At 36.2% G+C, this 10582-nt stretch overlaps 1 protein-coding gene across 12 annotated transcripts in view; it reads left to right on the top strand.

Annotated features, from left to right (window-relative positions):
* Positions 1 to 10582, top strand: part of APC (APC regulator of WNT signaling pathway) — a 140880-nt gene that overhangs the window by 76887 nt on the left and 53411 nt on the right. For all 12 annotated transcript variants that reach the window (XM_032156667.2, XM_058440614.1, XM_058440613.1 and 9 more), the window contains one exon: positions 9736 to 9819. In XM_032156667.2, coding sequence (XP_032012558.1) covers positions 9736 to 9819 — 84 coding nt within the window. The remainder of the gene's footprint in view (positions 1 to 9735; positions 9820 to 10582) is intronic.

Below are 10582 nucleotides of genomic sequence, written 5' to 3'. Positions count from 1 at the left end.
GGCAGAGGCGCTCCTCACTTCCCAGACGGGGTAGCCGGGCAGAGGCGCTCCTCACTTCCCAGACGGGGCGGCCGGGCAGAGGCGCTCCTCACTTCCCAGACGATGGGTGGCCAGGCATAGGCGCTCCTCACTTCCCAGACGATGGGTGGCCGGGCAGAGGAAAGTATTTCTTAAGAAAGACTTAAAACACTAATGATAAAAGACCAATAAGTTTATTGTATTAAAATTAAGAATTTATCTTCAACAGGTACCTGAAAGAAAGTGAAAAGATAAGTTACAAATTGGGAGAAGACATTTATTACCATATAACTGGCAAATAACTAAAATCAAGAATATATAAATAATTTCTAAAAATATATTCCATTGTACATTTAGATTTAAATTTGAGATTTTCATGGAATTATTTTAAAATGTTAGGTTTATTTGTTTCAAAAAACAGAAGTATTACTTTGGTTTATATGAATTTGCATTTTTAGAACATGAATATATGGGATACTGTAGACATAAGTTAGTTTTTCTGTATCTGTTAATGTGAGCTTTTTTTTTTAGAGAGAGATCCTTAAAGAACAAGATGTGATGGTAGTTGTAAAAATTCTTCTGCTATATAAATATAAGTAGGTGTATTCCAGACAGTTTATATCCCTGAAGAGAGGTTAAGTTGAGTTCTTTCTTGGCCATTTTGTTCACATAAGCGCTGATATAGTCATTCTTATTTTATTCTGGAATGTAGTATTCTTCATTTTGGTAGTTAATATTCTAAGGAAATTTTATTCTGTATTTTGAGAAACATACACATTCATTTATTCTGGAAATAGTTATATGAAGGTTAAGGTTAAAGAAATTGTAAACAAGATAAAAAGGCAAATAATGGAAATGTTGGTAGAATATATAAGAGATTTATTATCCCTACTCTACAAGGATCACCTACAAATCAATTGAAAATGGTCAACCATGCCAGGCATGGTGATTCACACCTGCAATTCTAGCACTTTGAGAGGCTGACGCAGAAGGATCACTTGAGCCCAGGAGTACAAGACCAGCCTGAGCAAGATAGTGAGACCCTGTCTCTGCCAAAAAAAAAAACAAAAACAGCTGAGTATGATGGTGCACATCCGTAGACCTAGTTACTTGGGAGGCTGAGGCTGAGGAGGATCCTTTGAGCCCAGGAGTTCAAGGTTGCAGTGAGCTATAATCTTACCACTGCACCCAAAAAAAAAAAAAAAAAGAAAGGAAAGAAAAGAAAGAAAACAGATAACCAAATAGCGAAATAGTCAGAAGATGTGAATAGTTCCATCAGAAAATTAAGTTCAAGTGTCTAATAAACAATTGTGAAAAGATGCTTAAACATCACTACACATCAGGGAAATGTAATATAAAATAAGATACTATATTTTTTTTGCCTATCGATAAGGCTGCCCGAAACTTTATGATTTGATGACATGCAGTATTAGCAAGGGTGTGAAAGTGAAAACATCATCTACCTTTAAATCTTTTTTGTTTGTTTTGTTTTGGTTTTTTTTTTTTTGAGACACAGTCTTGCTCTGTCACACAGGCTGGAGTGCAGTGGTTTGATTTCACCTTACTGCAACCTCCACCTCCTGGCTTCAAGCGATTCTCATGCCTCAGCCTCCTGAGTAGCTGAGACTATAGTTGTGTGCCACCACACCCAGCTAATTTTTGTATTTTTAGTAGAAACAGGGTTTCACCATACTGGTCAGGCTGGTCTTGAACTCTTGGCCTCAAGTGATCTGCCTGCCTTGACCTCCCAAAGTGCTGGGATTACAGGCATGAGCCACCGCGCCCAGCCAACATTGTCTACCCCGTTCTTTTAAGAATAAATTGATACATTTTTGGAGGAGAGTTTGGCATTATTTGCCAAAATTAAAATGTCTATGCTCTATGACCCTGCGTTTCTATAGGACTTCTAGGAATATGTTGTGTACAGAAATACTTTAGGGCAGAATATAGATACATATTTTAAATTATTAAATGAATAGTATGCAAGCTCTTATAAAATAAGATACTGAAAATAGTGGGAATATGGTAGCCAAAGCACTCCTTTCCCTCCTAACTCCCTGCTTGGGTGATTGAAGAAGTGAAACAAGAACGGCCCTGGAAGAGGAGATCTCAGGAGGGTCTGGCGCTGTGAGAAAAAATATGGGATCTCATTTGCAAGGGGAAGGAGTAAATAAGAATTCCAAATAAAATAAGAATAGAATGAAAGTTTTTAAACATAAGTATTACCACAAACCAGAAGCAAACCTTATATTAAGAAAATAGTGACTGAGTGAAATAGCTCAGGCCTGTAATCCCAGAACTTTGGGAGGCTGAGGCAAGAGGATCGCAAGTTAGCAGTAGTGTTGGCACACAACTGTAATCCCAGCTGTCTTAAGGAATGCTGAGGTGGTAGGATTGCTTGAGCTTAGGAATTGGAGGTTGCAGTGAGCTATGATCTTGCCACTGCACTCCAACCTGGGTGACAGAGCAAGACCCTGTCTTGAAAAAGAAAACAGAAATAATGAGGTAATCATTGTTGCTATCATTAATATGTTTGAGTAGCTTGCTGTCATCACTCTTATTTAACTTTGTTTGATAGGCTTGACTAATGCAAGTAGAAAAAACAAAATAAGTGTTATGAATCCTACACTGTTTTTGAACTAGAAAGGAAGAGGTTAAATAATTATTTGTAAATGATGTGATGGTTTGCCTAGAAAAGCTATGCAAAATGAACTAAAAAGTATTTAAACTAGTAAGAGAATTTAGTAAGGTATCTCGAGTTAAGATACATACAAAAATCAGCAATAACTACCTGTTAAAAGTGGAAATGGGGGCAGGAGGACCTGTTCACAATAACAGGAAAGTTTAAAGTAACTAGAAAAAGCCTGCATAAAGAAAAACATAAAATTGTTGAAGGACACTAAATTTTTTGGAACCTAGAAAAATGATTATAAAGTTTATAATGCAAGAATTTCCAAAAACATTTATGAAAGAACGCATAATTGAAGATTTACCTTAGCATTTGCTAAAATTTACTGTGAAGATGTTGGAATAATCATAGTATGATAATAGCACAGGAATAAATTTAGGCAAATGATAGAGACTAGAAAGAGGTACAAGAATATTTACAACCTTTATATGACAGAAGTTACATTATAAATTTTGGATAAAATGGTAAATTACTCAAAAAATTATATAGGTACAACCAATGACTTATTCAAAAGATGAGAAATTAAACCCTTACCTCACATCTTAAGAAAAGTTACAGGTTGATTAACTATTCAAATGTGAAAAATAAATCTAAAATTAATAGAATAAAATACAGACAAGAGATCTTAAATATGAGTGGAAACTCAAAAGCAATAAAGAGGAAGGAAAGTTGGGATTTATCTCATAAGATTTTAAATCATTCATTGCACAAAAGATAAATTAGAAAAATATAACACATAAAGGGGAGAATGTTAATATCTGTAAAATATAAGAATTCCTACAAATTAATAAGAAAAAGACAACCCTGTGTTTTTGTGTTGTTCAGAGAGGGGGTCTTGCTGGTTGCCCAGGCTGGAGTGCAGTGACCATTCACAGGAGCAATTATAGTACACTACAGCCTCAAACGGCTGTAGCAACCCTCCTTCCTCAGCCTCCCACTTAGTTGAGACTTTAGACGTGTACATCACACCTGCCTAACCCAAGTTTTTTAATGGACAGAGGATGTAATAAGGCAATTCATTAAAAAGATGGCAAATGACCAGTAAAACACAGATGACTAGTAAATAATTTAGGAAAACTCAAAATCCACTTTTGCCAACCTATGTGAGATTGTTAGTCTCCAGGTACTTCTTAACTGCATGGTTATTTATTTATTTACTCTTACTTGTTCAGTGTGTATTTGGTCACCTAGTATGGTGGGACTTACTCTTCCATAGGCATGTAAGCGAAGGTTGGAAAAGTGCACATCAGTTTGTTAATAGAGCTTACTACTGGGATGTGGGAATTGGTAGGGTGAAGGTGTAAGTACACCTCTATCTTGCCATAATTGATGATACTGTTTAATATAGTTTATCTCCTCCCTAGTTGATGGACACTTAAGTTGATTCTAATTTTTCAGTTAAAAACAGCTCTGATAATCATACTTATTCATGTCTTGTAGACAAACATGCAAGAGTTTCTCTAGGTGAGGAGTCAGCAATCTTTTTCTTAGAAGGCCATATAGTAAATATTTAGGTTTTGTGGACCATATGGTCTCTTGCAACTACTCAACCCTGCCTTTTTTTTTTTTTTTTTTTGAGACAGTCTCACTCTGTCCCCTGGTTGGGAGTACAGGCGTGCACCACCACGGCTTGCTAATTTTTGTATTTTTAGTAGAGACGGGGTTTCACTATGTTGCCCAGTCTGGCCTCGAACTCCTGACCTCAGGTGATCCACCCACCTCAGCCTCCCAAAGTGTTGAGATTACAGGCGTGAGCCACCACTCCCAGCCTCAACCCTGCGTTTTAACAAGAAAGCAACCATAGATAATTTCTGAACAAATGGGCGTGGCTGTGTTTCAGTAAAACTCAATTTACAAAAACAAATGGCTTAGTAGGCCCTAGTTTGCTGACTGTTGCCCTAGGATATATATCTAAAAGCATAATTACTGGTCATAAGGTATGAGTGTTTTGAATTAGTGTTTGCCAAATTGCTCTTAAAATGATCTTTTTAGTTAACATTCCTAATAGTAGTATGTGAGAATTCTTGTTTCTCTATGTCTTCTCCATCACCTGTGAGTCAAAATGTATAATTAACAATCAGTGGGCAGTGAAACATTTTGTCATCTTAAACTTTGTATTTTCCTGAGCTACTGAAGTTGAATCTCGAATATATTTATTAGATTTTGGGGTTTTCTAAGTTACTTCTTCATATCCCTTGATCATTCCCTTATTGTTAAATGTCTTATTTTCATGTGTTTGAGAGATGTTTTAATATCCTCTTGATACCAATCCTTTGTAGATAATATACATCTCAATTCCTCCCCACCAAATCTGTTACCTGCATTAGCCTCATAACAAAAATAAGCTTTTATGATAAAGCTAAATTAATTGTATTGCCAGATTTATACATCTTTTCCTGTACTGAAGTCGTAAAGGTAATCTTCTATGAGCTCCTTAATTCATCTTGAGTTTGCTATTATGTATGTTGTGGAGGCAGGAATCTAACTTATGTGTATATTACTTATATATGTGTGTATGTGTATTATACGTGCACATGATTTATACATGTGTGTATATATAGTTATGTATAGTCATACATACACATGTATACATACATTTATGTTGTTAACGGAATTTCTTATTATCATGTATTGGATACCGCACTAGTTCTGCATCGATGAGTAACATCATCTCTTATCACATACCAAGTTTATATATGCTGGATATTTCTGGACTTTCTTCTGTTAGTCCACTTTAGCTTCTCCATGCCTGCACTGATACCACATTTTTTATTTGCTGCAGTTTTATAAATCTTGATACTCAGTTGGGTGAATCCCTCTTTGTTTTTAAAAATGTAGTATTCTGCCTTATTACTCTGTCATTTAAACTTTAATGTCAGCTTCTAATTCAAATAAAAGCTTCATGGGCTTTTGATTAGAATTACATTAAATTTATAGATTAAGGAGAAGTCAGACCTTCATAATATTTAGTCTTGGTTGAAAGGATGGACTCTGGAACCAGACCTTCTATATTCAAATCCCAGACCTGCCACTTAGCAACACTGTGATCCTAGGTAAATTCTCTGCCTCAGTTTTCTTGTCAGTACAATATAGATAGTGATCAACTGTAAAATGTGAGGATTAAATGAGTTGATATTTGTGAAAGCACTCAGAACCTGGCACGTAGTAAACAAATTATTAGATATTGTTATTAATTTTATATCTGTCTATTTATTTAGGCTTTATTTTATATCCTTCAATAAGGTTTTGTCAAATTCTCCACAGGGGTCTTACATATCATTTAAAAAAGCTATTCCTAGATATGTTACAGTTTTTGTTGCTATTATAAGTGAGAATTTCTTTAATTATATTACTAAATTACATTTAAGTAAAAGGTATCCAGCAGTCTTCCTGAAATACTATATCATCGCCAGTTTAAGATTCTATACACTGTCATATTGTTCGCAAATAATGACAATTTGTTTATCCTTTCCAGACCTTACAGCGTTTTTTCTTTTGTTGTATTGTGTAAGAACTCTAATACATCTTTGAATGGAAACAGTGATAGTGGTTTTCTTTTTCTTGTCTTGACTTTAAAGAGAATTCTTCTAAAATTTCACACTTAAGTGTGTTGTTTACTCAGGGTTTTTGATACGTGCCCTTTATCAAGTTAAGGGATTTACCTTCTATTCTAATTTGTGTAGAGTTATCCTGAATCTGTATTACTATTGCAGTTTTTTAAAAATCACTTTTTTCTAAAGTCATATCAAGTCCATATGAACAGTTTATTAAATATAATTTCACAAATATTCTTGTCATATAGAAAAAGGAAAGAAATACTTAGTGGTTAAGCATCTTAATCCAAATTGTAAAGTGCTGCAGTGAGCATTTCCTTTGAGCACCATGTGGGTGCTCCAAAAGTTTCCTGTTTTGGAGCATTTTGGGTTTTGGATTTTTGTATTAGGGATAGGGATTAGGAATACTCAAGGTGTAGTGGCTTCTTCTGTTTTCATATTAGAAACAGAAGCACAAGGAATGTGATGTCAGAAACCATCCACCTCACTGGACATCAAGACATAGACATGACCACAGTATTTAGTGAGATACTGGCAATATGGAAATGTAGTGTAAAATGGAGAGGAGTAGGAGATATAAATTCCTATTTTCATCCTCTGAATATTAAAATTTTTTATAGGACTATATTGATGGAAGGGAGCTAATTATATAGAAACTGATTATATAGAAAGGGAGGAAACAATCAAATTTAGAAATCCAGTAATTGTATGTAGCTTGGTTGTTTCTCTAAAGCTAGGAAGTATTTGCCACCTGGTTATAGAAATGATCACTCATCTTTGCAATATCTTTAGAAAACTACCAAAAGTACAGGTACTTCTTCTTCAGATGGTTTTCATACTGTGAATTAGACACGGTAAGATTTGTTAATTAAAGAATATTCCTTTTTTTTTTTTTTTTTTTCTATTTTTTTGAGACAGTCTGGCTCTATCTCCCAGGCTGGAGGGCAGTGGTGCAATATCGGCTCACTGCAACCTCTGCCTCCCAGGCTCAAGCCATCCTCCCTCCTCAGCTTCCCAAGTCACTGGGACTACAGGCATATGCCCTCATGCCTGGCTAATTTTTGTATTTTTTGTAGAGATGGGGTTTCACATGTTCCCTAGGCTAGTCTCAAACTCCTGAGCTTAAGCAATCTGCCCACTTTGGCCTCCCAGTGTGCTGGGATTACAGGCCTGAGCCACGGTGCCTGGCGTGAGAATATTTTTTTACCTTAAGTTTACTACTTTCAGAATCATGATAGAGAATCAGCTTAGTTATATTGTTAAAAAGAAAGAAAAGAGGGAGAAAATTAAGATAGGTTAATTTGGGACAGTGAGCACAGCTTCTTGTTTTATTTATTTATTTTTTTTTGGGCGGGGGGAGTTGTTTTTGTTTTTGTTTCTGTTTTGAGACGGAGTCTCACTCTCGCCCAGGCTGTAGTGCAGTGGCAGGATCTCAGCTCACTGCAATTTCCGCCTCCTGGGTTCAAGCGATTCTCCTGCCTCAGCCTCCCGAGTAGCTGGGATTAGAGGCACGCGCCACCATGCCCAGCTAATTTCTTTTTGTATTTTTAGTAGAGATGGGGTTTCACTGTGTTGGCCAGGGTGGTCTCGATCTTCTGACCTAGCGATCCATCTGCCTCGGCCTCCTGAACTGCTGGAATTGCAGGCATGAGCCACCGCGCCTGGCCAGTGAGCACTTCTTTGAGTTTTTCTGTTCTTTGTTTATCATAAGACTGGATAATAGCAGTAAACATTCTTACTGTGGTAGTAAAAAAAGCACGAAGGCATTGTATTTAAGTAAAACTGGATGTGATCAAAGAGTAAGTTTTATATGAACGTTTTATAACTGTATATATTTAAAGCTAATTGCTATAGTACTTTTATTATTTATCTGTTGGGGGTGATATTTGTTCCGAAATCTTTTATTGGTGGAGAACATAACTGAAAAATGTTTGGAAACTACTCCATCTAGCTTCTAACACACACCCCCCCTTACTGAAACAGCTTACTTTTATAATTTTTGATTTCTCGATATTAGGATGTCAATAACTATAGAATTATTACAGAAAATGGTACAACATTTTCAGTACTTGTTTTTAAAACCTATGTATTTGACTTGTCATGAACTAGCTTTATGAGAGATTTGCAAAGTCTTTATTCATAAGTGACTTGTTTTTTCCACTTCCACTAGTATTCATAAAAGTTAAAATGAAGTCTAGCTTAAAAAAACACACAAAACATATTCCCCACATTGTTTCCATTCCATGTGGTTCAATCTGTAGTTACTGCTTTGTGACCACTTGATGGTCTCCATATAGTGGAAAAGCAAAAGCTCTATCCCCTTTATGATCCTGATGTTGGAGATAAAAATAATGTTTAGCCACAGCTGGATACTAGGAAATGCTGAAAAATACTACTAACTTATGACAGAAGTAACTTTGGGGAAGAGTTGGGCCTACTGTTTAAACCAGGGGTCCCCAACCCCCAGGCCACGTGCAAGCATTACCACCTGAGCCCTGCCTCCTGCCACCATCTGTGGCTGCATTAGGAGCATGAACCCACTTGTGAACTGCACATATGAGGGATCTAGGTTGCAGGCTTCTTATGAGAATCTGTCTAATGCCTGAGGACCTGAGGTGGAGCAGTTTTATCCTGAGACTTCCCCCGCCTCAATCAGTAGAAAAATTTCTTCCACGAAACCAGTCCCTGGTGCTAAAAAGGTTGGGGACACTGATATTTATTAAAACAAATCAGATGTTCTTTCCCTTTACCAGTATACTATGTTTATATAAATTTATTATATTGTATTAATGTCTGGATTAATATAAAAGATTAAATGCAGGTGTAATTTTCTCTTTGTTGAAATATTTTTTGAGAATAAATTTTCACAATGTGTATTGTGTCAATTTTCATAATTCATGCAACATACAATTTGATATATGACTTATATTTCCACAGTTTTACTAAACAGTTCTGGAGATCTGTTGAATAAAGTCCAGTGTATTTTAAAAAATTGAACTGACCCCAGGGCCGGGCACAGTGGCTCACGCCTGTAAGCCCACAGCACTTTACGAGGCCGAGGCGGGCGGATCACAAGGTCAGGAGTTCAAGACCAGCCTGGCCAATATGGTGAAACCCCATCTCTACTAAAAATACAAAAATTAGCTGGGCCTGTAGTCCCAGCTACTCGGGAGTCTGAGGCAAAAGAATCACTTGAATCTGGAAGGCGGAGGTTGCAGTGAGCTGAGATGATGCCACCGCACTCCAGCCTGGGCAACAGAGCATGACTCTGTCTGGAAAAAAAAAGAAAAAAAGAAAAGAAAAATTGAACTGACCCCAATTTGTTATTAAAGGGTGAATATATTTATATGTCTAGCTTTTTAAATAAGAGTGGTTTGATGTAACCCTGAGCTGTTATTGGTAGCCATAGTATGATTATTTAAATGAATATTATTAATAAAAGCATAACTAATTAGGTTTCTTGTTTTATTTTAGCGGAGAATAGCCAGAATTCAGCAAATCGAAAAGGACATACTTCGTATACGACAGCTTTTACAGTCCCAAGCAACAGAAGCAGAGGTTAGTAAATTGCCTTTCTCATTTGTGAGTATAAAAATAGTTAGTTATTCTAAGAAAAGAAAATGTATAAAATTTAATGTGGCACCATTGAAATGTAAATGTTCTTTCAGAGAATTTAAATACCGTAACTTTTTTTCGTGAAATTAAGTTATCAAAAATTTTGACTATTTTGATTTTATCTTTTAGGCAGTTAAAATTTATAGAACTGTAAATATAGATGCCTTACTTTAGCTGTCAATTTACATATAATCAAATAGTTAACTTAATTTGGTTACTATCCAGTAAGTAAACTTTTTTATAGATAATCCATAGTAAGAATTGATAATACACATTTTCCTGTGCTTACTCCACAAACCCCATTAAAGTGATAGTAAAAGGATACAATGAAAGAGGCATTAAGACCAGGGAAGGTGACCACAGTAAAATCTGTGGAGCTGGAAAGCGGATAAACAAGTGATAACATTCTAGCATATCAGAGAGGGTTGACCCATAAGGCAGCAATAGGAATGAAAAGTCGTGAAGCAGCTAGATACCTCTGGATGTGAGAAGAAAAAAAGAGTTAAAAGCAGGAAGATATTTGAAAATCTGTTAAGAAGCAGATGGAGTTTCTAGAACCTCCGTACAACCCTGTACAGCTAGTGACTGCTCCTTTCCAATCCCAGCAGAGAGCTTTTTCCTCTGGAGAAGTGGAGAGGGTAAACAAAGGGTCTTTGGTTAGGGGTCAGCCTTGTTTAATTGAAGGTGAGGGTATCATACAAAACAC

Source organism: Hylobates moloch, unplaced genomic scaffold (genome assembly GCF_009828535.3).
Source record: "Hylobates moloch isolate HMO894 unplaced genomic scaffold, HMol_V3 SCAFFOLD_6, whole genome shotgun sequence".
NCBI lineage: Eukaryota > Metazoa > Chordata > Mammalia > Primates > Hylobatidae > Hylobates > Hylobates moloch.
The sequence above is the reverse complement of the archived record's forward strand: the minus strand, read 5'-3'. Positions and strand labels throughout refer to the sequence as shown.